The sequence below is a fragment of the Cetorhinus maximus genome, chromosome 34 (genome assembly GCF_964194155.1).
Source record: "Cetorhinus maximus chromosome 34, sCetMax3.hap1.1, whole genome shotgun sequence".
NCBI classification, from domain to species: Eukaryota; Metazoa; Chordata; class Chondrichthyes; order Lamniformes; family Cetorhinidae; genus Cetorhinus; species Cetorhinus maximus.
In genome coordinates, this window is record NC_135912.1 from 2,356,632 (window position 1) to 2,384,393 (window position 27,762).

The 27,762-nt window shown below is 43.6% G+C and overlaps 1 protein-coding gene across 3 annotated transcripts in view; it reads right to left on the reverse strand.

Annotated features, from left to right (window-relative positions):
• Positions 1-2,504: 2,504 nt before the first annotated feature.
• chrne (cholinergic receptor, nicotinic, epsilon) overlaps positions 2,505-27,762 on the reverse strand; it is a 45,204-nt gene continuing 19,946 nt past the window's right edge. For all 3 annotated transcript variants that reach the window (XM_078533755.1, XM_078533756.1, XM_078533754.1), the window contains 9 exons: positions 27,518-27,627; positions 27,062-27,217; positions 20,236-20,333; positions 18,320-18,520; positions 16,266-16,380; positions 12,944-13,058; positions 8,376-8,583; positions 4,322-4,455; positions 2,505-3,339 (listed from right to left, as the gene is read on the reverse strand). In XM_078533755.1, the coding sequence (XP_078389881.1) occupies positions 3,172-3,339; positions 4,322-4,455; positions 8,376-8,583; positions 12,944-13,058; positions 16,266-16,380; positions 18,320-18,520; positions 20,236-20,333; positions 27,062-27,217; positions 27,518-27,627 (1,305 nt within the window). In that variant the 3' untranslated portion in view covers positions 2,505-3,171. The remainder of the gene's footprint in view (positions 3,340-4,321; positions 4,456-8,375; positions 8,584-12,943; positions 13,059-16,265; positions 16,381-18,319; positions 18,521-20,235; positions 20,334-27,061; positions 27,218-27,517; positions 27,628-27,762) is intronic.

The window sequence follows — 27,762 nt, forward strand, 5'->3', positions numbered from 1 at the left end:
AAATGCGATCTAACACTGACCAATGATAGCAAGAGGACATAATGCTCTCATTTCTATTGAATTATGTAATAAGAGCTGTGCCAAATCTGATTTTATCGGGTTAATTTCCTTGTACGCCTCTGATACCCGCAATTGAAAGCAAGATCTTACATAGAGATAAGCAGGTGTTCCTGATCAAAGAATCTTTACCTCGGAATCAAAAAAAACTACAGAAATGTGGATCGTTGGAATAAAGAATGTTTTAACTAAATGCTCATATAACGGAAGTTCTCTTGCGGAATTGTTTTTATTTTCAACTTACTGAGGTGCTTGGGACAGGTTTTGCAATGTTGACTGGTTACCTTTTAATGGATGGTTGATGGTTGTGTCTATGCAAGTTTCGACTAACATCCCAAAACCTGAAGATTTGCTGATTGGGGGGGGGGGGGGAACCCTTAAAGTTTTTGACTGAATTTTAAATTGTTCATGTTTCCCCACAAGATCCAGTTAGCCGAGTGACTAAAGTGCAGAGCCACAATGTTGTGAGTTCAAATCCGACCATAGTAATTTCGAAATCTGTCTATCTGTAAGATGGCACCAGAAAGGAATCATGAAAACCCCAGGACTGTGGTAGGACCCGAACTGATTCGTTAATATCCTCAGGGTAAGGCACCTGCCAGTCTGGCTTACACAGGACTCCAGGCCCATACTACATGGTGAATTGCAATGCCCAGGGTCAACAATGCTACACTGCCAGTGTCATGCATATCCCAAGATTTTAAAGTTTAAAAAAAAAACTTTCCCTTATTAGACTCATTCAGCCCATCATGTCTATCCTGCTCTTTAATAAGCCCGTTCACCTGCTCCTTCCCCATAGCAATGCAAAGTTTTCTTAGTTAAGCATTTATCCAATTCCCTTTTGAAAGTTTCTACTAAATCTGCTTCCACCACCCTTTCAGGCAGTGCATTTCATTTCACAACAACTTGCTGTGTTCAAAAAATAAACTTCTGCTCACCTCACAGAACCTCAGAATCACAGAATTTTAACAGCACAAAAGGCCATTTGGCCCATCGTGTCTACACCAGCTCTCCAAATTAGCATAATGAACTAGTCCCATAGCCCTGCCATTTCCCTGTACTCCTGCACATTCCCTCTATTCAAATAATCATCTAATGCCCTTTTGAAAACCTCCCTGTGGCTCTTTTGCCAATTATCTTAAATCTGTATCTTCTGGCTGCCAACTCATGGAAGAGCAGGAACAGTTTCTCACTATCTACTCTATCGAAACCCTTCATATCTTTGATCATATTATCATCAGGTAAATAAGTAAAATGGGTGGGTTGTTAAAATCTTTATTACATATAATAAAATAAAATAATTATAATAAATCTTTAAACAAAATTCATGCACCTGGATCTCTGAATAAAACTCTATGGAGCACAGAGCTTTCAAGGGGCTTTTCATAATACTGGGTGTACAAAATCATCATACTATGTCCACTTGAACTGTAGGCACCATTGTGCTTATTTGGGTCCTCTTAACATCTGTTGAAGTTATATAACTGTGTAACTGATCTTTTTTTGCCAGGATTGGAGACTCACACCTCTGTGGGTTATATAAGCCACAACTTTTAGCTCCATCACTGCCAGGCACTGGGACCGAACGTTCTGGGAGACTGGTATAGAATCACTCACCAGGAACCATCCATGGCAACTGGCTTGTCAAGTTTCTTCCAAACAAAGTACTTTTTCAGTTGTTCGGGGACAGAATTGCAGAATGATAGAACCCAGAAGGAGGCGCATTGTGCCTGTGCCAGCTCTTTGATTAGTCCACTCTCCCTATTCCTTCTCCAACAGCCCTGAAAATTGCTCCTTTTCAAATATATGTCCAATCTCAACCTTTGAAAGATGCTATTGAATCTGCTTCCACCAGCTCTTCACAATGTGCACCCAGATCATTGCCTAAACAAAAATCCTCATCTCCTCCTCCTCTGATTCCTTTGTCAATTACCTAAAATCTGAGTCCTCTGGTTACCAACCCTCTTGCCAGTGGAAATAGTTTATATTATTGATATCTATTTACTGACCCTCTGCTTTTCTTATGTTTCTTCGATGGGGCAAAGTGGAGGTGGTAGTAGCGATGGAAAGTAATTTTCACAAAAAGCGCAACATTGAAACAATTATCTTGAGAGTAGAGACAGAAAATAGGGGCAGGAGTAGATCATTCAGCCCTTCGAGCCTTTTCCACCATTCAATATGATCATGGCTGATCTTCTTTCTCAGTGCCATTCTCCTGCTCTCTACCCATACCCCTTGATGCCTTTAGAGTCTAGAAATCTATTTCCTTCTGAAATATATTCAGTGACTTGGCCTCCACAGCCTCTGTGGTAGAGAATTCCACAGGTTCACCACCCTCTGAGTGAAGAAGTTTCTTCTCATCTGAGTCCTGAATGGCCTACCCTGTATCCTGAGATTGTGACCCCTTGTTCTAGATCCCCCCAGCCAGAGGAAACATGATCCCTGCATCCAGTCTGTCCCGCCCTGTCAGAATTTTATACGTCTCAATGAGATCCCCTCTCATTCTTCTAAAGTAACATACTGATCTCTTTGGTACCATTACACCAAGCATGCTTAGGGAAAGCACTTGCCGTATATACCAGCTGTAAAAGTCCTGAGTTAATGGATGAACAAATATTCCTGATTTGGCAACAGAACTGCAAGCACCTGTTCTCTGCTTACCGACCCATGACTAACTCAGAATTAAACTGTTAAACACAAGTGGACAAATGTAAAATAAATAATTGATTTTATTTTCAAGGGGTAAGCTGAGGAGACAAGCTTTCCCCTTTTTTTCAGAGCTGGTGCAAAATGTGATAAAGAATCAGCGTGTTTAAAGGTGATCGAGGAGGGCTGTGTAAATCCCCCCACCCCAGCCAACAACCCTACTGCGTTGCAAAGTTCAGACACATCGCTGCCTCTGAATTGAGAGAGAGAACAAGATCAGCAAAGGTATTAGAAGAGGAGGGAAATCTTTTTCTCTTGCCCACCCAGGAGCTGCACTGGGGCTTGCTGCTGCTGAACAGGTGTAGGAGTTTATTTTAAAGGATTAAAAATTAAACGCAAAGAGATCAAAAAACGTTTGAGGTTCCCAATTAGAATTAGGAAGGTATTGGGCCTGAAGTGCAACGCACATTAATCTGGTGTATAATTCCTGGGGTCTCCTGCAAAAGGGAATTCTGGTGCCAGGTTAAAGTGCCCAGTGAGGAAGATGGTCACGGTGCCAATGGAAAAGAGGAGAAGTGCGATCCAGAAGCAAGCCTTGTCGATAACTTTTCCAACCAGAATCCAGTTTTCATTCTCCTGAAAGATCAGAACAAACATTGTGTGATTGTAAATTCAGCAGGGGCTTCAACTCAGCTGAACCCAGCTGTGAATGCAAACCTACTAAACCCTAACACATTGATCTAGTTATATGAAATGTCTATTTATACACACATTTCTTATCTGGTGACCCTTGCACTTTAGACATCAAGTAGTGTCTGATGCAGATTGCTGGTGCATTTTTCAGCAGGGTTAGATGGAATAGTATAAAGATAGTCATTCCGAACCTACAGACAAACTCTCCAGGAACTGAAAATACTAATTCCACAAAGTCGGCAGGCTTTTTATTGAACTCACCCAGTGCTTACTTAACATCAATTTGACTTTGTAGCCTTAAACAGGCACTATCACAGCAGAATTCTACATTATGTAGTATAATGTTCCTGTCCTCCTCGCATCACAATACTTCAAAACTACATCATTGGTAATTGGGACACCCTTGGGTTGTGGAAGGCACTATATAAATGCAAGTCCTTGTTGACCTTATGACTGCTAATAATGTCGTATCTGCACATATGTGTAGGTCTCAAACCACATTTGAGACATCAGACTATCATGTGGAAATTCACATCAGGATTGAATTACAGCAACAACAATAACTTGCATTTATATAAGACCTTTGATGTAGGCAGACGTCGCAGGAAATGTCATAGAAGTTTCATCAATTTGACACCGAACCACGTAAGGAGCTATTAGGACAGGTCAAAGAGATACGTTTTCAGGGGCATCTCAAAGGAGGAGAAAGAAGTAGAGAAGCGGGGAGGTTTAGGGAGGGAATTTCAGCAGGCTAACAGGACCTCAGTTTAACAGCTCACCTGAAAGATGGCACATCCAACAGTGCAGCATCCCTCAGTACGTGCACTGAGAGCATCAGCCCAGATTTTCTGCTCACGTCTCTGTAGTGGGACTTGAACCCACAATTACAATCTTGTAACCCATTTCCAACCCTACATATACTCACAGAACCAAAATCGTTCTGTTCCTTCGTGCTTTTGGCAATAAAGTTGCAGGCGTCAACGCAGGTCTTTATCTCTGGGGCGAAGTGAGCCAGGTTTCTGTACAGGTCAACCGTGGTTCCGACGTCAATGTCTGTGCCTGAGCGATATGGAAATACAAGGAACATTATTTATTCAAAATCACAGATTAAAACTCACATTTTTCCCCCTCTTGTTCTTCCCTCCTCCCCATAATTTGCCGCATGAGTGATGATGGTCCATCAAATTGCTGGGAATTATCAGCTTGCATTTAGAGTAATTCGTGGCGCATAATTTCGAGCTGAAGGGTAAGGGAAAAGCTTGAACTAACAGTATGCTCCACTCCAACAAATTCTGGGCCAACGTACAAGTGGAGTAGAGTCTAGAGCCATCTTAGAGGCTCATTAGGTTTACTCCACTGGTCATATGCTTGCACTGGAGGTGGTACAGCGGAGATTTACTTTGGCCTCTGCGGTAAGGGGGGTTGTCCTATGATGCAAGGCTGAGCAAATTGGCCTTGTATTCTCTAGAGCTTAGAAGAATGTGAGGCAATCTCATTGAAATGTATAATATTCTGAAGGGGCCTGACAGGCTTAGAGATTCTAAAACACAGGGGCACAGTCTCAGGATAAGGGGGCCAATCATTTAGGACTAAGATGCAGAGAAATTACTTCACTCAATGGGTTGTGAATCCTTGGAATTCTCTACTCCAGAGGGTTGTGGATGCTCCATCGTTGAATATATTTAAGGCTGGGATAGACTGGTTTTGGGCCCCTCAGGGAATCAAGGGATATGGGGAGTGGGTGGGAAAATGGAGCCCAAGGTCAGCCATGATCGTATTGAATGATGGAGCAGGTTCAATAGGCCATATGGTCTACTCCTGCTATTTCTTGTGTTCAACCAAGGTTGGAGGAACTGCGGTGACTTGGACATTGGGTTGTGCAGGGTTTTTTGGGAGAGAGGAAAGGATGTCCTAGTTGAGCCATATCTTATCCTCACCTGATATGTGTACACTTGCATTTACCCTCTTCTCTCTTTCTCTGCAGGGCTCTAAGCTATGGCTGACATTTTCTCTCCCTCTAGGCTCGCTTTGATCAATTATAACACATTTCTCAGACATTGAAACCAATGAAATACTTTTTGAAGTGTAGTCACTGTTGTAATGTAGAAAGAACAGCTGGTAATTCATCCACAACAAGCTCCCTCAAACAGCAATGTGATAATGACCAGATCGTCTGTTGTGGTGCTATTATTTGAGGCACAAGTGTACTACACTGGGCAGAACTCGCCTGCTTATCTTCAAAATACTCCCTTGGGATGTTTTACATCTGCCTGAGTGGGCCGCAGTTTAACATCTCATCTGAAAGGCAGTACTCCCAGTGCTGCACTCCCTCAGCACTACACTCAGAGTTTTAGCCTAGAAAGGTACTTAAGCCTACAACTTCCTGAGTCGGAAACAAGAGAAGCACTGAGCCACAGCTAACACCAGGATCTAGCTCGACACAGGCCAGCAGTTGAATCTTAGCAGTCTGTCTAACTCAATAGCACATCGCTAAGCTATTGGGACCTAATAATAGTCCTAATAATAGTGATTCAAACAATATTTACTGACTGGCATGTGTAGCAAATGACGTAAAACTGCTAACAGATTGATATCTTGATTATGTTTGAGAACAAGGAGAAATTTCCTAAAGTTCTCTCATTTTGGCAGTTTTCCATGTGGTCCTTCACCTCTTGCTAGACATTAGGTTACAAAGGATAACATATGATTTGTTTTTAAAGAATGGACTGCTTGCACTGAACTGCCTTGACATATTTTAGAAGTTTCCGAGCTGCGTTACCAAGAACATAAGGAATCCCAGCAGCAAGTCCCCAAAAGATGACAAATTTCTCTCTACCCCTCATTAGATATTGTACTGTGTTCGTTCCCTTTCTCCACACCAATGGAAATTGTTTTCTGCAATAATATCACTTATTTCCTTTAATTAGCTAACACTGCCTTCTGGAGAACAAGACAGAGAATCTCCAAGAGCGTGTCAGTATTTTCGGGGTGATGGGGAGGTCAGACTTTGCAGGGTTTACTCTGGGAATGTAGTGATATTTGCAGGGAGTGTGTCAATATTTTGAGGATGTCCCTGGGAGTTTACTGATATTTTCAGGAAGTCCCCGCGAGTGTGTTGGTATTTACAGGAGGTCTCTGAGAGTATTACAATAACTGCAGGAACTCTCAGGGAGTGTGTTTATATTTGCAATGGCACCCCAGTAGTATGTCAATATTTACAGGGGTTCCTGGGAGTGTAACAGTTTCTACAGGGGTCCCCAGGAATGTGTCAATATTTGCAGGGAAACCCATACTTTTGTTCCATATATAATTATCTTGCGGTATAGCTCCTTTCTGTTGGTCTCCTGGTACGCATCTGCTAGGGGGAGCAAGGTGGCCAATGCTAACCATGTCTTACTGGTATGAAACTTCATAGCAACACATGCCTAGGAAGTCTGCATGGTTGGAATTTTAAGCAGAAGTCCTACCATTTTGTGGCAAAATGCATTGCTGCCTCATGACACTGCACCACCAGACCCATCTCCCTAGTCTCAACTAAACTGCACAATTGAACGTGCACTTACTGCATTAGATCTACCGCCTCTATACAAAAATCATACTAGGTCTCGTTCACCATTGTCCCCTATGCTCCCTAACCTATATTGGCTCCTGCTCCACCAATAGTGATTTTGAAGTTCTTATCCTTTGTGGTCAAATCCCTTAATGTCCTCACTACTCCCTATCTCTGTAACATCATCCATCCCTACAATCCTCCCAAGAACTCCACACTCCTCCAATTCTGGCTTCTTGTGCAATCTCCACTTCCTTCATCCCAGCATTGGCAGCCATTCCTTCAGCAGCTGAAGCCCTAGGTTCTGGAATTCCCTACCCGAATCTCTGTGCCTTCCTCCTCCTTTGACCAAGCTTTTGGTCACCGGTTTTCTTTTGGCTCAGTGTCACTTCTTTGCCTGATTATATTCCATGAAACGCCTTGGGATGTTCCGCTAGGTTGAAGGCACCAAATGTAAGTTTAGGTAACTTGATCCATTTTCCCTTCAAATGTTTTGCCCTGCTGTAGTCTCCCTTCAAACAAACCCATATACGAGTATGGGAACTGGAGTAAGTCATTTGTTTAGCCCTTCAAGCCTGTTCCGCCACCACTACTTTGTCATTTCATTCACGCCTATCGTTCATGGACCAGGTGGAGAAAAGTGAACGTTACCCCAGTGCAGCACAAAGGTGTCCATTATATGACCAAGAGGCCATTTACAGCATCCTCTCCTTTACCTGTGTCTCTGGAGAAGCGTTGCTGTTCTTTGCAACTGGAGGCATACGGCCCAGATTTGGGTTTTGGTTAAGGTCACTCTTCTACTCCAGAAAGCAAGGGAATGCAATGCTGGAATAGCCATGCTAATGAGCAAACAGTCAATATTAAAATTATCTTGTAATAGAACTCCTATAGTTCCCCCAGCAACTGTACAGGGTGACATGACCACAATAGAGAACTCATCACTTAGTACAGTCCATGGCCATAATTCCCTATCATTTCATATTGGACCATTCAAACCGGACACTGCCTAAGACTCTGGCCTTGGACAGGATGTCACTAAAATAATCTAATATCACCATTACTTTATTTACTAGCTGACAGTTTTGTTAGTGACTTCCTAGTTTCATAGAAACTGGAGGAGGCTATTTGGCACCTCGAGCCTGTTTTCCGCTATTCAGTGAGATCATGCCTGATCTGTTCCTCAATCCCATCAGCCCAATTTGCTTACATAACCCTTAATACGCTTACCTAACAAAAATACATCAACCATTGTTTTGAGATATTCAGTTGACCCCAAGTCCCAACATCTTTTTTAGGTGAGTGAGTTCCAGAATTTCACTACCATTTGTGTGAAGAAATGCTTCCTGACGTCACTCCATGATACTGGATGATCTCTGTAAGGTGTAGATCTGAGAATCTAAAATCTGAAGGCTCACACCTCGCATCTTACCTGCAGTCGTCTTGTTCACCCTCTTCAGCCCATGTCTGTCTCGCTGTCTTTCAAACATCAGTTCACTCCGTGGTTTTTTGAGAATATATTCCTCCGCTTTTATCATAATCCCAAATGAGCTCCTGCGTCTCGGTTGCGGTATGTCCCAGGAATCCTCGGAAGACTCCAAGTGCATGCCCAGATATTGAGGCAGGAATTCCAGGAACACCTGCAAGTAAAGTCTGAAATTCACTGAGGTCCACCAGAGAATCATAAGCAGCTCGCCATTGACTGAGACAGTGTAGCCAAAAACCTTTAAGCCCTCAACCAGCCTTTACCATCTACTTCCTCCGCCTCAGCTTGACTCTCCTTGGGGTACTGTTCCAATATTCCAATACTCTTGCCCAAACACCTTGCACAACTGTAGGTGAGTGAATATTTTGTCAGATGCGTTGAATTCTGATCTCGCCATACGTTGAGACACAGTTTCCACCATGGAGTCATGGGTTAGTGATCAAGAATGAGAATCTTGGCTACATTTCCCATTCTACCCCACCCGCCAATCTAACAAATATGTGATTAAACATGAGATCATCCTAGTCTTTGGCCCACACCTAGGCCATCTGGAGAACCCTGGTGAAATAACTACATGGCCTTGTAGCCAATGGAGTTGCAGGAAAGGGGAGATTTGGGGATGTATGGTACACAAATCTTTTTTTATTCTTTCATGGGTGGTGGGCATCACTGGCTAGACAAGTATTATTGCCCATCCCTGGTTGCCCTTGAGAAGGTGGTGGTGAGCTGCCTCCTTGAACTGCTGCAGTCCATGTGGTGTAGGTACATCCACAGCGCTGTTAGGGAGGGAGTTCCAGGAATTTGACCCAGCGACAGTGAAAGAACGACCATATAGTTCCAAATTAGGATGGTCTTGGAGGGGAACTTGCAGATGGTGGTGTTTCCACGCATCTGATGCCTTTGTCCTTCTAGGTGGTTGAGGTTGCGGGTTTGGAAGGTGCTGCTAAAGGAGCCTGAGTGAGTTGCTGCAGTGCATCTTGTATATGGTACACACTGCTGCTACTGTGCATCGGTGGTTGAGAGAATGAATGTTTAAGTTGGTGGATGGGGTGCTGTTCTAGTGGGCTGCTTTGTCCTGGATGGTGTTGAGCTTCTTGAGTGTTGTTGGAGCTGCACTCATTCAGGCAAGCGAAGAGTATTCCATCACACTCCTGACTTGTGTCTTGTAGATGGTGGACAAGCTTTGAGGTGTCAGGAGGTGAGTTACTCGCCATAGGATTCCCAGTCTCTGACCTGCTTTTTATAACCAGAGTCGTAGGCCTAAATTTTCGAAGAGCCTCTCCATCTTTGCAAAAATGACTGTGGAGGCCTGGATCCAGAAGTCCCGGCCCCTGAACCCGGTCCCCACCATTTTCGCACATCTGAGGTTCGCAGAGACAGCTGCACATGTTAAAGTGGGATGTCTAAAACACAATGCTATATGCTATAGAGGATACATTATAGCGGATACAAGTAATATCCCAGAAGCAGCTATAAACCAGGAAATGAAAGTGGGGAAGGAAGTCAGGAAAATTACAGCCACAGAGAAGTGATACTGAATAAATTGTTGGAGCTGCGGGCTGACAAGAGCCCAGATCCTGATGGACTTCATCCTAGGGTCTTAAAAGAAGTGTCTAATGAGATAGTTGATGCATTGGTTTTAATTTTCCAAAACTCCCTAGATTTGGGGAGGGTCCCATTAGACTGGAAGATAGCAAATGTAACTCCATTATTCAAAAAGGAAGGGAGACAAAAAGCAGGAAACTACAGGCCAGTTAGCTTAACATCTGTTGTAAGGAAAATGTTAGAAGCTATTATTAAAGAAGCTATAGCAGGGCACTTGGATAGGCTCAAGGTCATCAGGCAGAGTCAACATGGTTTTGTGAAAGGGAAATCTTGTTTAACCAACTTATTGGAATTCTTTGAGGAAGTGACATGTGCTGGAGATAAAGGGAAACTGGTGGATGTACTGTACCTAGATTTCCAGAAGGCATTTGATAAAGTGCCACATCAAAGGTTATTGTGGAAAATAAAAGCTCATGGTATAGAGGATAACATATTGGCATGGATAGAAGATTGGCTGACTAACAGGTAGCAGAGAGCAGGCATAAATGGGTCTTTTTCAGGTTGGCAAGATGTAACAAGTGGCGTGCCACAGGGATCAGTGCTGGGACCTCAACTGTTTACAATTTATATAAATGACTTGGATGAAGGGTTTGAAGGGATCTTTGCCAAATTTGCTGATGACATAAAGATAGGTAGGAAAGTAAGTTGTGAAGAGGACATAAGGAGGCTACAAACAGAAATAGATAGGTTAAGTGGAGGGGAGATGAGCAGTTTTTTTTATATGCAGCAAGTTGTTGTGATCTGGAATAAAATGCCTGGAAGAGCGATTGAAGCAGGTTCAATAGTAACTTTCAAAAGGGAATTGGATAAATACATGAAGGGAGCAAATTTACAGGGGTTAAGAACAGGAACAATGACGCTAGTTGGCTAGTCCCAGTAATAGCTGCGAATCAGGAGGTGAAAGGGAGAGAGGAACTTGGTGAAATTGAAATCACTTTATAATACATTTATAATACTGAGCAAATTGATGGAGCTGCCGGCTGGCAAGTCTCCGGGTCCCAATGGACTACACCCTAGGGTCTTAAGTGGTGTTAATTCTCCAAAATTCACTAGATTCTGGAAAGCTTCCATCAGATTGGAAAGTAGCAAATATAACCGCTCTATTCAAGAACGGAGGGAGGCAGAAAACAAGAAATTATAGGCCAGTTAGCTTCACATCTGTCGTTGGGAAATTATTAGAATCGATCATTAAGGAGGTTATAGTTGGGAGCTTAGAAGAGCTCAAGGCAATTGGGAAGAGTCAGTTTTGTGAAAGGAAAATCAGATTTAACCAATTTATTGGCGTTTTCTGAGGGAGTAACATGAGCAGTGGATAAAGGGGAGCCTGTAGATGTACTGTACTTGGATTTCCAGAAGGCATTTGATAAGGTGCCACATCAAAGATTATTATGGAAAACAAAAGCACATGGTGTAGTGGATAGCATATTAGCCTGGACTGAAGATTGGCTGGCTGGCAGAAAGCAGAGGGTATGCATAAATGTGTCTTTTTCTGATTGGCAGGATGTGACGAGTGGAGTCCCACAGGGGTCTATACTGGGGCCTCAACTTTTTACAATTTACATCAATGACTTAGATGAGGGGAGTGAAGACATGGTAGCTAAATTTGCAGATGACACAAAGATAGGAAAGTATGTTTTGAAGAGGACATGAGGAGTTTGCAGATGGATATAGACAGGTTGAGTGAGTGGGCAAAGATCTGGCAAATGAAGCTTAACGTGGGGAAAATGTGATGTTGTTCACTTTGGCAGGAAGAACAAAAAAGCAGAGTACTACTTAAATGGAGAATGGCTGCATAATTCTGAGGTGCAGAGGGATCTAGGTGTCCTAGTACATGAGTCACAAAAAGTTAGTAAGCAGGGAGAGCTAGTAATTAAGAAGGCTAATAGAATGCTATCCTTTGTTATGAGAGGGATTAAACATAAAAGTAAGGATGTTATGCTTCAGTTAGTTATACAGGGCATTGGTGAGACCACATCTCAAAAACTGTGTTCAGTTTTGGTCTCCTTATTTAAGGAAGGATGTGAATGCATTGGAAGCGGTTCAAAGGAGGTTTACTAGATTGATACCTACAATGAGTGGGTTGTCTTATGAGCCAAGGTTGGACAGACTGGGCTTGTTTCCACTGGAGTTTAGAAGAGTGAGGGGTGATTTGATTGAAGTATACAAGGTCCTGAACGACCTTGACAAGACGGACGTGGAAAGGACGTTTCCTCTTGTGGGTGAGTCCAGAACTATGGGGCACTGTTTTAAAATTAGGGTTGACGTTTTAGGTCAGAGATGAGGAGAAATTTTTTCTCTGAGGGTTGTGCGACTTTGGAATCCTCTACCTCAGAAGGTGGTGGAGGTGGGATCATTGGATATTTTTAAGGCAGAGGTAGATAATTCTTGTTCGGCAAGGGAATCAAAGGTTATTGGGGTTAGATGGAAACGTGAAAATCGAAAAACAAGAAGATCAGCCATGATCTTATTGAATTGCGGAGCAGGCTCGAAGGGCTGAATGGTCTACTCCTGTTCCTATTTCTTATGTTCTTATGATAGCTCTTTGCAAAGTTGGACCAAATGGCCTCCTCTATGCGGTGAGATTCTTAGGTACTTTACACAAATCTACATACCCTTTTCTTTCTTTTGGCTGTAAATCAGGATTTACACCCAGAGGGGAGGGGGCAGAAGAGAGGAATCTTCATGACCCTCTCCTACCACAGAATTAGAATGTGGATCAGTCTTATCGTGGTAGGAGGTGGCTGCATGAATGAATCAGCTCTGAAGGTTAGACATCGGCCCCTTGTGAGGATGAAGAAGACTAACACTTAAAAAAGTTGAATATGCAGAACAATTAACACTTGGCGAGAAGGATGTGTGAAAACCTCCCGTCATAATTCTTTGGGGAAAATGATTGCAAAATCGCTTACATGTTTGATCTTCTCAGACATGCTGTGGGTGTTTGGTGTCCTCAGGGAAACATTTAGGACGATGACGCAGTTTGTTACGATCGATGTACAGACAATCATCACAAATATTAAATATCTGCAACAAAAACAAACTATCCAGTCACCACATTGCTGTTTGTGGGAGCTTGCTGTGCGCAAATTGGTTTCCTACATGACAACAGTAAACACGCTCCAAAAACTACCTTATTGGCTGTGAAGCTCTTTTGAGACGACCAGCAACCATGAAAAGTGTTACATAAATGCAAGTCTTTACTTTTTTCCAACAAAATCAGTCGGATGATCTGTGACACTTTGCACAACATTATTGGAGGGGAGGGTCATGACACTATCAACTATGGATGAGATAGCGGCTCCGAACCACTGTGACTCCTCTACGGATATCGGACAAGGATGAGATCAAACTAGGTTGTGTGTTCAAATGAACGTTCTCTGGACTGCCTCCAATGCCAGTATATGTTTCCTTAGACAAGGGGACCAAAACTATTCACCTCGAACAAACCCCGTGATAGTGAGCTCTACATTCTCGCCACCCCCTGGGTAAAAGAAGTTTGATATTGGTTGAAGGATAAATATTGAGCAGGATATCAGGAAGATCTCCCCTGCTCTTCTTTGAAATAATGCCAGGGCATCTTTTACATCCACCAGAGAGGTTTAACATTTCATCCGATAGATGGCATGTCAGACAGTGCAGCACTCCCCCAATACTGGGCACTGAAATATCATCCTGAATTTTGTGTTCAAATCCTTGGAGTGGCACTGGAATCCACAACCTTCTGGCTCAAAGGGAGAGTGCTATTATTACAATTAATCCTGGTTCCTCTGCTCTAGGACGGAGGGAATCAGCCAGGTTTCCAATGTGTGCTTCTATCAGGGGGCAGGAAGACATTGGCGGAATCCTGGAACTCCCCACCCCCCACCACCCCCTAACAGCACTGTGGGTGTACCTACACCACAGGAACTGCAGCGGTTCAAGAAGGCAGCTCACCACCACCTTCTCAAGGGGCAATTAGGGCTGGGCAATAAATGCTGGCCCAGCCAGCGACGCCCACGCGCTGTAAATGAATAATTTTTAAAAATTCTCCTCCCCGCCCCTCCCCAAAGTCCACTCACGCTGACGCTCACTATCTGGACTTACTCATGGGGTACACCATGTATATCAACACCAAGTTTAAGATCATTGCCATTCTGCTTACATTGGTGAGTGATTCCAGTTTGTATCAGCAGCTCTTTCCCAATGACTGATACTGTACAGAGTTGAGACTATTAATAAGTTCTTAAAAAGCTAGGCAGTGGAAACTGAGCAGTTGTCTTTCCCTTTGAGACATTGACTTTATTGTAAAGTCTGCAATGAAAACAATTTGTCATCTCCTCCAAAAGTGCTAGGTTACAGAATGGAAGGGTATAAGTTTGCCCGCTCCCTACCCTCACAATCTGCTTTGCAGTACCACTGAGTGGCTTACCATGTCACTTCAGAGGGCATTAAGAGAGGATCAGGGTGGCAGGTTCCCTATCCTGTTAGAATCTCACAACTGCAACAGCTTTGCAGAGTCATCTTTCTGGTGTTAGCTCCAAGGTCACCAGATTCAGCTTTATAACATGGTGAGATTGTCAACCTCCCCATGGCCTTGCAGCCCCTCCCTGTCTCGGAGGCAGGGGTATTTTTAAGGCTGAGTTAGATTTTTGACTGCCAAGTGAGGCAAAGGATATAGGGGACAGACAGGGAAGCAGAGGCCACAATCAGATCATCTATGATCTTATCAAATGGCAGAGCAGGCTCGAGGGGCCGAATGGCCTACTCCCCCTAATTTGTATGTTCAAATGTATTTTAACCTCCTCTAGCACTTCAAATCTACGAGCTCTCTGCACTCCTTCAATTCTGGCCTCTGTTAAATTCTAATAGCTGCTTGATAACAAAGACAGAGGCCAAGACTTGACTTCTCCCAACAGAGTTTTATCCTGATCACACAAAACTCCACAGACACATTGCCTGACCTGTTTTCCCTTTATATACGCCAAATGAAGTACTTAGCTTGTTAACTTACAATTGCTCACTTAAACACTGCTTGACAGTTAACTGTTTCCTTCCCTAACACTCTTGTGGGGTGTTCCTGATTTTAATCGCTCCACCATTGACGGCTGTGCCTCCAGCTGCCTGGGCCTTAAGCTCCTGAATTCCCTCCCTAAACCTCTCCACCTCTCTCTTCCCCCTTTTGTGATGCTCCTTAAAACCTACCACTTTGACCAAGTTTTAGCTTGTCAGTCTTAATATCTTTCTATCTGCCAAAACCTGAAGTGCCTTGGGATGCTTTATCACGTTAAAGTCGCAATAAAAACGCAAGTTGTTTTTGTTGTGGTAATTTGGAATTCTGTCCCCCAAAAGGCTGTGGATGTTGGAGGGCAAGTGGAACTTTCAAAATTGAAATTAATAGATTTATGTTGGTTAAGAGTATTAAGGTTAAGATCTGATTGGATCTGACTGAAACTTACAGAATACTGAAAGGCCTGGATAGAGTGGACGTGGGGAAGATGTTTCCATTAGTAGGAGAGACTAGGACCCGAGGGCACAGCCTCAGAGTAAAGGGAAGACCTTTTAGAACAGAGATGAGGAGAAACTTCTTTAGCCAGAGAGTGGTGAATCTATAGAATTCATTGCCACAGAAGGCTGTGGAGGGCCAGGTCATTGAGTGTATTTAAGAGCGAGATAGATAGGTTCTTGATTGGTAAAGGGATCAAAGGTTACGGGGAGAAGGCGGGAGAATGGGGTTGAGATACTTATCAGCCATGATTGAATGGTGGAGCAGACTCGATGGACCGAATGGCCTAATTTCTGCTCCTATGTCTTATGGTCTTATGAAGGAGTATAGAGCAATGGTGGAGATCAGCCATGATCTAACTGAATAATGGAGCAGCTCGAGGGACTGAAAGCCCTTTTCCTCTTCTTAAAATCCCAATATTACTGTCAGTTTAAAGCTGACCTTGCTTTAAGCTCATTTACATGCATTTTCCAATAGGATTAAGAGATTGAACCCTGGCTGTTTATTCTCCCCTTACTCTCCTGGAGCTGCAAAGACTGAGGTTGGCTGTCAGTGTAGATTAGAAATCAAACCCTGAATCTTTTGGTCCATGGCCTATACTGCACCAAACCGTGCCCTTTGAACTTTGGGGAAGGAAGTAGGTGGGGGGGTTGGGGGTGTGGACGGGTTAGGGGGTGGGCAGGAGTGTTGAACAGGATTCCAATCCTAACAACTTGCTATAGCTGAAAAATGAGACCTACATCACTTACTTTCCAATGAGTGGGACATTCAATGATGTTTCTGGAACCTTCTGTGCAATCAGAAACAGAAAGATGGTCTGGGCCAGCAGGACAGACATGGAAAGCGTACATTTTTGACACCCAGCTGTAAATGGATAAAATAAAGGAAAGTTTAATTTGACATGATACTTTTTACTTATTTTTCACCAGGATTTCATGCATGTGCCCCTACCCTGTCTCCATGTTCCTTCATCCTCCTTTTCTTTGGCCACCTAACTAATGTGTTCTTAAAAGTTAACATGGCATCTGCTTCAGCCACTATCTCCCACAGTGAATTCTACATCCTCACAACACACTGAGTTAAATCGTTTCTCCGGCTCTCCACCTTGAATCTCTTACATTCAAACACATATCTGTGTCCCTTTGTTCAACTAGGACTTTCACTAGGGAGGGGAGGATGAATCATTTAAAATAAGGATCTTCGAAGTGCATGAACATAACCTCTTTCCTAAATGATTGAACTGAGAACGGGCCCACTCAGAGATATGTGCAGCTTTCATTCCTCAAGGTTATCTTGGAAACTGGACTGTCCAGTTCCAGACTGGTCACTTTACCTTCATTGGCTCCCACACCAGAGCTCTGAGGGCTCGACGAATGGACTGTGATTAGAACTTGTACATCCTTGCACGAGGCAGCCTTTCTCTGTTCAGATGGTGGAAGGAGCATTTATTCTACATTGTGCTATTGTAACTCTCCCTGGACAGGTCAAGAACTTGGTGTTGGATGGGGAACAAAAGGGAATAGACAGAAACATTTAAAAATCTGGAACCACCTCCCCACCACCCCCTCCCACGAAAAAAGATGAACGCTGGCTGGCTATTGGAAATTAGAAGACTGGGATGAATAGATTTTTGTCTGGGTAAGAATTGTGATGGACGTAAAGCTGAGGTGGATAAATAAATTTGAGATATAGGTCAGCCATTGAATGGTGGAATAGGCTAGAGGGGCTGAATGGCCTCCACCTGTCCTATGTGACCTGTGCAGTTCTGGTCACCACATTATAGGAAGGAGGTGATTGCACTGGAGAGAGTGCAGAGGAGATTTACCAGGATGCTGCCTGGGCTGGAGGGTCTGAGCTATGAGGAAAGATTCGATAGGCTGGGGTTGTTTTCCTTGGAGCAGCGAAGGCTGATAGAGGTGTATAGGATTGAGCGGCATAGATAGGGTGGATAGGAAGGCGCCTTCTCCATTAGTAGAGGGGTCAATAACCAGGGGGCATAGATTTAAGATAAGAGGTAGAAGGCTAAGAGGGGAGTGGAGGAGAAATTGTTTCACCCAGAGGGTGGTGGGAGTCTGGAACTCACTGCCTGAAAGGGTGGCTGAGTCAGAAACTCTCGTAATATTTAAGAAGTGTTTAGATATTCACTTGCATTGCCATAGCCTCCAGGGCTATGGGCCAAGCGCTGGAAAATGGGATTAGTGAAGTCAGGTCTTTGTTGACCGGTGCGGACATGATGGGCCGAATGGCTTCCTTTTGTGCTGTAAATGTCTTATGAGTCTAAGTGCTGACAACATCATTGGAGGAGGAAGAGGAGAAAATTTGGATCTCATTATGTAATGGGACTAAATCAAACCTGGTTCATTGCTTCATCTGTACTTATATTAATTCAGGCACTGCTTACAACGCCATCCCTTTCTTCCTAATGATACAATCAACACTGGTTGACTTTTTAAGAATAGTCCCTAGGAAAGAAAGATATCTTCTTCCTCCCTTAAACCTCCCAAACTTTCTCCCAATCTCTCCTGAAGGCACTGTTTTATCATGGAACAGAGCATCAACCAGAAAACCAGCCACTGGCCAGTGGGGGAAGGGGAGCCGGTAGGCTGGGAAAGGATTTGGCTACTCCATCCTGGGATGGCATCACAGTTGAAACCAGATCCTGAGAAATTCCCCGAAAACTCCCACACAGCCAGGAAGAAAGAGGATCTGAAACCCTGGCTGATGTGAGGCAGGTTTGATGGCCTAGCCAATCTTTTCCTGCCCAACAAATTTGTATGTCCAGGTAAACCATTTAGCTCCTTACCTTGTGCTGGAAGGAAATAGACCAGAACTACCAGTGAAGAGATGAGAACACAGGGAATAATGATGTTAATGACGTAGAACAGCGGTTTCCTCTGGATGATCAGGAAGAAGATAATCTCCTGGTACTCGATATCATCCACTGTGAAGTGGCTGTTAATGTTCTTCTTTGCTGGTTTGTGCTTTATTGTCCACTCCCCATTTTCTGATAAAAGGAAATGGATGTCTGGGATTCAGTTAGATATAGGATAATGGACATCTAGGATTGAGTTATATATAGAATAATGGATAGCTGGGGGTGAGTTATATATGGAATAATGGATAGCTAGGAGTGAGTTATATATGGAATAATGGATAGCTAGGGGTGAGTTATGTATGGAATAATGGATAGCTGGGGGTGACTTATATATGGAATAATGGATAGCTAGGGGTGAGATATATATGGAATAATGGATTGCTGGGGGTGAGTTATATATGGAATAATGGATAGCTAGGGGTGAGTTATATATGGAATAATGGATAGCTGGGGGTGAGTTATATATGGAATAATGGATTGCTGGGGGTGAGTTATATATGGAATAATGGATTGCTGGGGGTGAGTTATATATGGAATAATGGATAGCTGGGGGTGAGTTATATATGGAATAATGGATAGCTGGGGGTGAGTTATATATGGAATAATGGATAGCTGGGGGTGAGTTATATATGGAATAATGGATTGCTGGGGGTGAGTTATAAATAGAATAATGGCTAGCTGGGGGTGAGTTATATATGGAATAATGGATTGCTGGGGCTGAGTTATATATAGAATAATGGCTAGCTGGGGGTGAGTTATATATGGAATAATGGATTGCTGGGGGTGAGTTATGTATGGAATATTGGATATCTGGGAGTGAGTAATATATGGAATATTGGATATCTGAGGTTGAGTTATGATTAATGGATATATGGGAGTGAGTTATGGACAGAATAATAGATATCTGGGGTTGAGTTATGTGGACTAATGGGATATATGGGGTTGAGTTATGGACAGAATAATGGATATCTGGGGTTGAGTTATGTGGACTAATGGATATATGGGGTTGAGTTATGGACAGAATAATGGATATCTGGGAGTGAGTTATTATGGAATAATAGATATCTGGGGTTGAATTATGTGGATTAATGGATATCTGGGAGTGAGTTATGGATGGATTAATGGATACTTGGAAGTGAGTTCTATATACAATAAAAATATCTGCGAGTGGGGTACACAGTGAGTGATGGCAACCTATGCAGACATTAACATATACAGGCATAACACAACAGGCATAGATACCTGGTAGTGAATTATATTGACAGGTTTAGAGATGGTGGAATGATTGCAAAGCGGTAATCTAATTGAAACTGGGAAAATGGTGGAGAGCCACAGGACGGTCAGGGCCAGGATGGTAGCTCACAGTCAGGAGCCAGCAGATCTGGGCAGATCACAGGTAGGAGGGAGAAGTGACAGAACCATCTAGGATCAGGTCAGAGTGGTCACAGGGCAAGTGAGGGACAGAATCTGTACTTCCTGGGAAAAAAAATAGGTCATAGCAAAATACTGCGGATGCTGCAAATCTGAAATAAAAACAGAAAATGCTGGAAAAACCCGGCAGGTCCGGCAGCATCTGTGGAGAGAGACACAGAGTTAATGTTTCAAGTCCGTATGACCCTTCTTCAGAAGAAGAGTCATATGGACTCAAAACGTTAACTCTGTGTCTCTCTCCACAGATGCAGCCGAGACCTGCCGGGTTTTTCCAGCATTTTCTGTTTCTACTTATTTTTCAATATAATATAATGTTTGGGGATGGTGAATAAGCAACACTGTAAGATCAAATTGGAGTTAGCATCCTAAAGGTAAAATGTAAAAGAAAATCTAGCAGCATTATTTAACTGTACCAGTGAAATCTTCAGGATCTATATGAATCCATTCGATCAACTTTCCTTCTTCTTCCGATAAGTCCAAGTTAATTTCACGGGCATTGTAGGACTGCGACCTGAAAACCAAACAGAATTAATGTCTTATCCTGATCAATTCCTTTTCTCCTTCCCTGAAAGCTTTATAACCCTAGCTTAGTTACATACATCAGTAACAAAGAATGAGAATAGACCCCCTCCCCCACTACTTTCCCACATGCAAGACACATTAATGTTGAGCCCACACCCACTACCGACCTCAAACACAAGCCTCCCAAACCGTTGGTAATGGTAACTCCTGAAGGCGGCAAGACAAAAATTATGCACAGTTGGATTTTCAGTTCAAAACTAAAGCATCTTTTATTCTCAGGATGTGGGCATCACTGACAAGGCTGGCATTTATTGCCCATCCCTGTTTGTAACTGAGTGGCTTAAGAGGACAGTTAAGAGTCAGTCACGTTGGTGTGGGACTGGAGTCACATGTAGGCTGGACCAGGTACAGACAAACATATGAATTAGGAACATGAGTAGGCCATTCGGCCCCTCGAGCCTGCTCGGCCATTCGATAAGATCATGGCTGATCTGATGTGGCCTCAACTCCAATTTCCTGTCTACCTTCCATACCCTTTAACTCCCTTGTCAGTCAAGAAGCAATCTAACCCAGCCTTAAAACTTCACAATGACCCAGCCTCCACTGCAACTCTGGGCAGGAGAATTCCACAGACTAACGACCCACTGAGAGCAAAAAAAAAAACACTCCTCATTTCCCCCTTAAATGGGAGATCCCCTATTTTTAAACTGTGTTCCCTAGTTCTAGTCTCTCCCATAAAGGGAAACATCCCCTCAGCACTCATCAAGTCAAGACCCCTCAGGATGTTATATGTTTCAATAATATCACCTCTCATTCTTCTAAACTCCAACAGATGTGAGCCTAACCTTTCCTCACAACATAACCCCTTCATCCCAGGAATCAGTTGAGCAATTCAGGTTGTCACATTAGGAATTGCTTATTCTCTGGGTTATAAACCCAAAACTCTGGATTACTCATCCAGTAACGTAACCATAGCACCACCCTAATCCATCACAACCCTTTGGAGGCTTGCACAGATGAAATGTTGGATGTTACAGGAAGGATAGTGAATGTAGAGCTCACCATCCAACATATATCATGCTGGATTATCCATTGAGAATTTGCATCACTCTCTGATGTTCTGGCATCTTCTACATGAAGGCCCCAGTATCCTTCAACATAGCCCCAATGTCCCGTAATCCAATGTCACACCCCAGTCAAGTGAGGTCCCTTATCACAGCCCAGTCCCATCACCTCACAACATCCTGTGAGACCCTATATTAGAGCTTCAATATCCTCTGACATTCTACATCGGAGCCCTGAGATCCATGGTTCACAGCCTGGTCTCCTGCAATGACATAGGAACAGAGCAGGCCATCAGCCTCGCAAGTCTGTTCCGCCATTCAGTGAGATATTGTCTGACTGGTGTGGTAAAACAGTCTCCAGATTTTTGTTTGGGTAAGGGCTTAGAAGAATATTTGTCAAATGTTGAGTTACAGATCAGCTATGATTTTATTGAATGGTGAAATGGGCTTGAGGGGCTGAATGGCCTCCTCCTATTCCTACTACATATACTAATACAGGATTTATTATTAGGAACTAGAGTTAGTTTGAGGAAGTTATATTTTTATTTGTAGGTGTTAGGAATGAGTTTTAGCTTTAGGTTTAACTTTGATTTGTGTTTCTGTATTTGTGCGTTAAGAAAATGGGAAACTTGAGTTTCGCTTTAAAAGATGCCTGCATTATAATGAGGTTTTACAACTCTTTAAGGGGAGTTAAAACAAACACAAGGTAGAAAAAACTGGGCTGGAAGCCCAAACAGAGGGCGAAATCATCCCAGATTTGCAATAAGTGCAGTAGTGGGCGGGTAAAACGATGTTTTATGGCAGCTTTTCACGCCTTATCGCCTCAAACCCACCATATTAATTATGCATTCCCAGGATACACGCCATTTCCATGGTGGGCGGGCTCTGATTCACCTGCCACACTGTCACCTTGCCGCTTCCATCATGCCAGGCACCACATGTAAAGTACAGCCGCGCTCAGTGCTTCCAGCCCAGGACTGCCGCAAACAAGACATGGCCCCGAACAACAAGAGGACTGAAGCCCTCGAGTGCCTTTTGGACACCATGGAGGCCGCTGTGATGTCCTTTGCCCCCTCTCTGACTGCAGGAGGAGCAGCTACATTACCACTCTGGCTTGGTAGGTGATGGTAGTGGTGATCAGTGCCAATGCTGCACAGAAGAGGTTGGCCATCCAACGTAGATAGAGGATGAATGATCTCATCCGTGCAGCCAGGATAAGGCAACCATCTCATCATTCTAAACTCACACTCAAGCCCATCACACATTCACTGGTATCTCACTCACTGCCAGCTCAAGGGACATAACCACCCATTCTCACACACACACACACACTCTCACATGTCCATCTGGCCTCATCTCCTCTGGAGACTGCCTCCATAGCCCTTGCCACCTTGAGGCCACTTGCACAGATCAACATGTGCCCACACACACACCCTGGGATAACCCCCTTCCCTAAGCAAGCCCTAGCCCTGCAGCCATTGAAAAGTCACCCACATATGGCTGATCCAGTAGGTAGAGAACTACCCGTGAGTCTCCCTGAAAGTGACATGATGCTGTCTGTGAAGCCTGGCGCTGATGACTGCGAGTGCTGACCGAAGCAAGATAGGCATTATATTCCCAGTTAAGCATCGGAAAAGAATGAAGCCAATGACGTAGTCATCACCACAAACTCCATTCTATGGTCATTAATTCCATTCCTCTATCTGCCTGTCTGGAAAAGGTATTCACCTACTCTCACTGCCCTGTCCTTGCCTTATTCAGCCCATCATAACTGTGCTGCCTCCTGAAAAAGGGTCTGCTTAGACCCATGACCCTGTCTTCTCCCACATTAAGGACCTTGCTCCCCTCACTGTTTCTGGTCAGACACAAAGGCCGGGATTTTCCAGTCCCACCTGCCCCCAGACCAGAAATTCCCGCCGGAAGTCAACGGGCCTTTGGCTGGTCCGTCAAATTTTCCATCCCGCTAGCGACAATTCCCGCTGCAGGCGGGGCCGGAAAATCCCGGCAAACATCCCGTCTTAACAACAACAGCAACAACAACAACAACAACTTGCATTTATATAGGGCCCTCAATGTCTGCAGATGTTTCACAGGGGGCAGGGTCAAACAAAATCTGACACTGAGCTGCAAAAGGAGAAATTAGGGACAGGCGACCAAAAGCTTGGTCAAAGAGGTCGGCTTTAAGGAGCGTCTTAAAGGGGGAAGAGGTTCAGGGAGGGAATTCCAGAGCTTAGGGATGAGGCAGCTGAAGGCATGGCCACCAATGGTTGGGTGATTAAAAGTGGGGATGCGCAAAGGGCCAGAAATAGCAGATAACAACCGCACATGTTTTTTTTAAATCCCTAACTTGTTCTTTTAGTGTCATTCTTAAATTTATGTGTTAGATTGTGTGTAGAATAAAACCACACACACTGCCCTGCTGGTTCAAAGACAAAGACTGGGAATGATCCCGTTACAATCCCTGAACCGTGCCAAGTTAGCTGATCTCTGGAGATGTGGGGCAGGTTGTAATGAATTGTATTGCTTTTCATAGACACAAGCATTTCTTTGATGTGAAGAGTAGGGCATTACCTAGGAAAGAGTTAAGTGCTAGCTGGCCCTCCTTTGTCAGCAGCTGCCCGAACATTAATGAGCAGCAAATCCAAAATGTTGGAAGGTTTCCAGTTACCAATGACCTATCTGTGACTGCCCTGAACTATCAGAGAATTACATAGAATATACAACACAGAAACAGACCATTCAACAACAACTTGTATTTATATCTCGTCCTAAATGTAATAAAAGGTCACTTCACAGGAACGTTATCAAGCAAACTTAAGGAGATATTAGGGCAGATGACCAAAAACATGGTCAAAGAGGTCGGTTTTAGGGAGCTTCTTAAGGGGCGAGAGAGGTGGAGAGATTTTGGGAGAAAATTCCAGAGGCCTTAGCACTGCCGCCAACTGGGAAGTGATTAATATCAGGGATACTCAAGAGGCTAAAATTAGAGGAGCGCAGATATCTCATAGAGCTGTGGGGCTGAAGGAGGTTACAGAAATTGGGGGAGGGAGGAATGAGGTGGGGTTTGAAAATCAGGATGAAAATTTTAAAAGCGAGGGGATTGCTTAACTGGAAACTCGGTTCCTCCGATCCTGCCTCATTGAAATCTTATCAACAGAATTTCTTTCTCCTTCACGTGTCTACCTTAAATGCCTATACCCTACTCACTTCAGCTACATGCTGTGGTAGTGAGTTCCACATTCTCGCCACTCTCTGGGTGAAAATGTTTCTTCAGAAATTCCTCATTGATTTTTTTTGTTGACTTTCTTATGTCAATGGCAGTTTTGTCCTTCAAGTGGACAACTGGAACCTGTGTGCACCCTTCCATAAATTTAAAGACCCGTATTTTCAGCCCTCAGTATTCCCTTTCCTGATAACTATAACCCTGCAGTTCTGGTATCATCTTTTGTAAATCTTTATTGCATCCTCTCCAGTCTCTTGATATCACAGTACTCCAAGTGTGGTCTAACCAAGTTTTTAATCCAGTGACCTGGCAGATGTATCTGGTAACATGCAAATAAAGACATTTATAGCAAGCTCAGATTCTTGGCTACCCTTGACTGGAAGAAATTCAATTCCCTATTTCCCTGGCTTCCATTTCACTAACCAGCCAGCTCTGGTCAGTTTTCATTTGCAAGGGGATTTCATAACAGCCCAAGCCCGCATTGGAATTTCTAAAGGATGTGAAGATATTCCCTCTCTACCCTATTTACTACCCTTCGAGACTCATTGCCTATATTATTAGGCTGCACTTTCTTCTAGGGCAAAGAAAAAGAGCTGAGATTTATACGGTGTCAATCATACAATCTAACGGCCATTAAGAGGGCCATTCGTTCCATCGTGCCTCTGCCAGCTCTTTGAAAGAGCTATCCAATTAGTCCCACTGCTCTATCCCCGTAGCTCTGAAAGATTTTTCCTTTTCAAGTATTTATCCAATTCTAGTTTGCTTGCACCTTCCTTTCAGGCAGTGTTTTCCAGACCTCAGCTACTCACTGTCTTAAAAAAATTATCATCTCCCCTCTGGTTCTTTTGCCAATTATCTTGAATCTTAAGGCCCTGGGGGGTCTCGACAGGGTCAATGTGGAGAGGATGTTTCCTCTGGTGGGAGATTCTAGTACTGGGGTCACTGTTTAAAAATAAGGGGTCACCCAGTTAGGACAGAGATGAGGGTAATTTTTTTTCTCCCAGTGGGCCATGAGCGTTTGGAACTCTCTTCCTCAGAAGGCGGTAGAAGCAGGATCTTTGAATATTTCTAAGACAGAGGTAGATATGTTCCTGATAAGCAAGGGGGTGAAAGGTTATCAGGGGTAGGTGGGAATGTGGGTTTGAGGTTGGGAAGGTAGAGTTGAGGTTACAATCAGATCAGCCACGATCTCACTGGAATGATCAGGCTCGAAGGGTCAAGAGGCCTACCTCCTGCTCCTAATTCGTATCTTCGTATGTCTGTCTCTGATACATCGACAGTTTGTCCTTAATTACTCACTCCTTCAAATCCCTTCATCATTTTGAACACCTCTATTAAATCTCTCTTTAACCTTCTTTGCTCGAGGGAGAACAATCCCAGCTTCTTCACCCTCAGCAAGGCTTTCTTTAAAAAAGAATGAGACGTGCTGAATTGCACCCAAGGGGAGAAATTTTAACCCCAAATCGGGTGGGCTGGGGTTCAGGTGGGATGTAAAAATTTTAACAATCTCAAACATAACCCCAGTCCACCTCCAACCCTCTCTCAGCAGACAGGTCATTTAAATATTATAATTAGGACCTGCGCCTCTTACTTAACCAGTCTCCCAGGTTTAGCACGGAGAAGCTAGGTTTCCCAGGCCTCCAGAAACCCGGCAGCTGAAGAGAGGCCAGGGCTGCTGTGTAGAAGAGGTAAACGCCTTCAAAGCACCACCCTTCCAATAAATATCGGGGCCAATATTTTTGCTGAGACCTAATCATAGATTTATAAAGGTGATTATTCATGACACCTCAGTCCTCTTCACAGCCAGTGAAGCACCTTTTGAAGTAATGCCACTGTTGTCATGTGGCAGCCAATTTGCACACAGCAAGGTAACGTGAACAGCAATATTGTCATGACAGATAATCTGTTATTGGCGATGTTGGTGCTGAGGTACAAACATTGGCCAGGACACCTGAGGGAATTGCCCTGCTCTTCTTCAAAATAGTCCCATGGGATCTTCTACATCCACCTTGGAGAGCCTTGGCTTAACATCTCACCTGAAAGAGATGGCACCTCGCCCAGTGTAGCGCTACCTCATTACTGGAAACCGAGTGTCAGCCTAGATTTTCCATTCAAGTCTCTGTATTGGCTATGAAGCTCTTCAGAATGTCCTGAGGTTGTGAAAGGCGCTATAGGAATGCAAGGTCTGTCTTCTTTACAAACCTTAAACTATTGCATTAAGTACCTAAAACAGATCGGCCATTCTGATGACAATGAGCTGAAGATTTTCTAGACCGTGACCCAGTAACTAGGAAGAAAGCAGCTGTGGGCAGTACCCCCAGTGACAGATAGGGCAGGAATGAATTCGGAAGAGGTAATCATTTGCGGTGCATGGGATTATTAACTTGCATCTTCTTTATTTGGAATCTCAAGCTTGCCTTGGGCACCTACCTGAAGATGAGGGAACAGTTTTGCCAGTCAAATGGGAAGAATGTCACAGCAATTGGACAGGCACTACGATATATAGCAGGTGGCAGCCAAAAGATATTGCCATTATTGGACACAAGAACGTTAGCGTAGTAAGCGATTTCAAACTGACCATCAACACTACAGAGAGAGAGAAAAAAAACCCAATAGTCAGAACACTACAAAATCTTATATCATTCTGATAGTATCACATGCTAATATAGTGTTTTATATTCCTAATAGTGAGCTGGGAGAGTGTTAGTCTTGGGGTAATAGTGACTTGGGAGTGTGTTACACTCAGGGCAATAGTGAGCTGGGAGAGTGTTATTCTTGAGATAATAGTGAGCTAGGAGAGTGTGTTACACTCTGGGTAATTGTGAACTGGGGTATAATAATGAGCTAGGAGTTGATTGTAGAGAAGCACATAAGTAAGATACTTGCTTGTTCTCAAGGACGATTTCAGGAAGCCAGACCATGCAGGAAGGGATTCTGACCAGGTCAATCCCAGAATAATTGGACGTATTCCAAGATAAGCGATAATCTTGCCATTGCTAATAAAAAGAAAGGAAATACAAAGCCATATTTACCCAGCCTTCCTGCCCCATTTCTTCAAAGCTACCTTTGTACATGAAAAAACTAGAATTCATTCCCTGGGGTTAATTGTGTTATTGAAACTCCCAACTTGA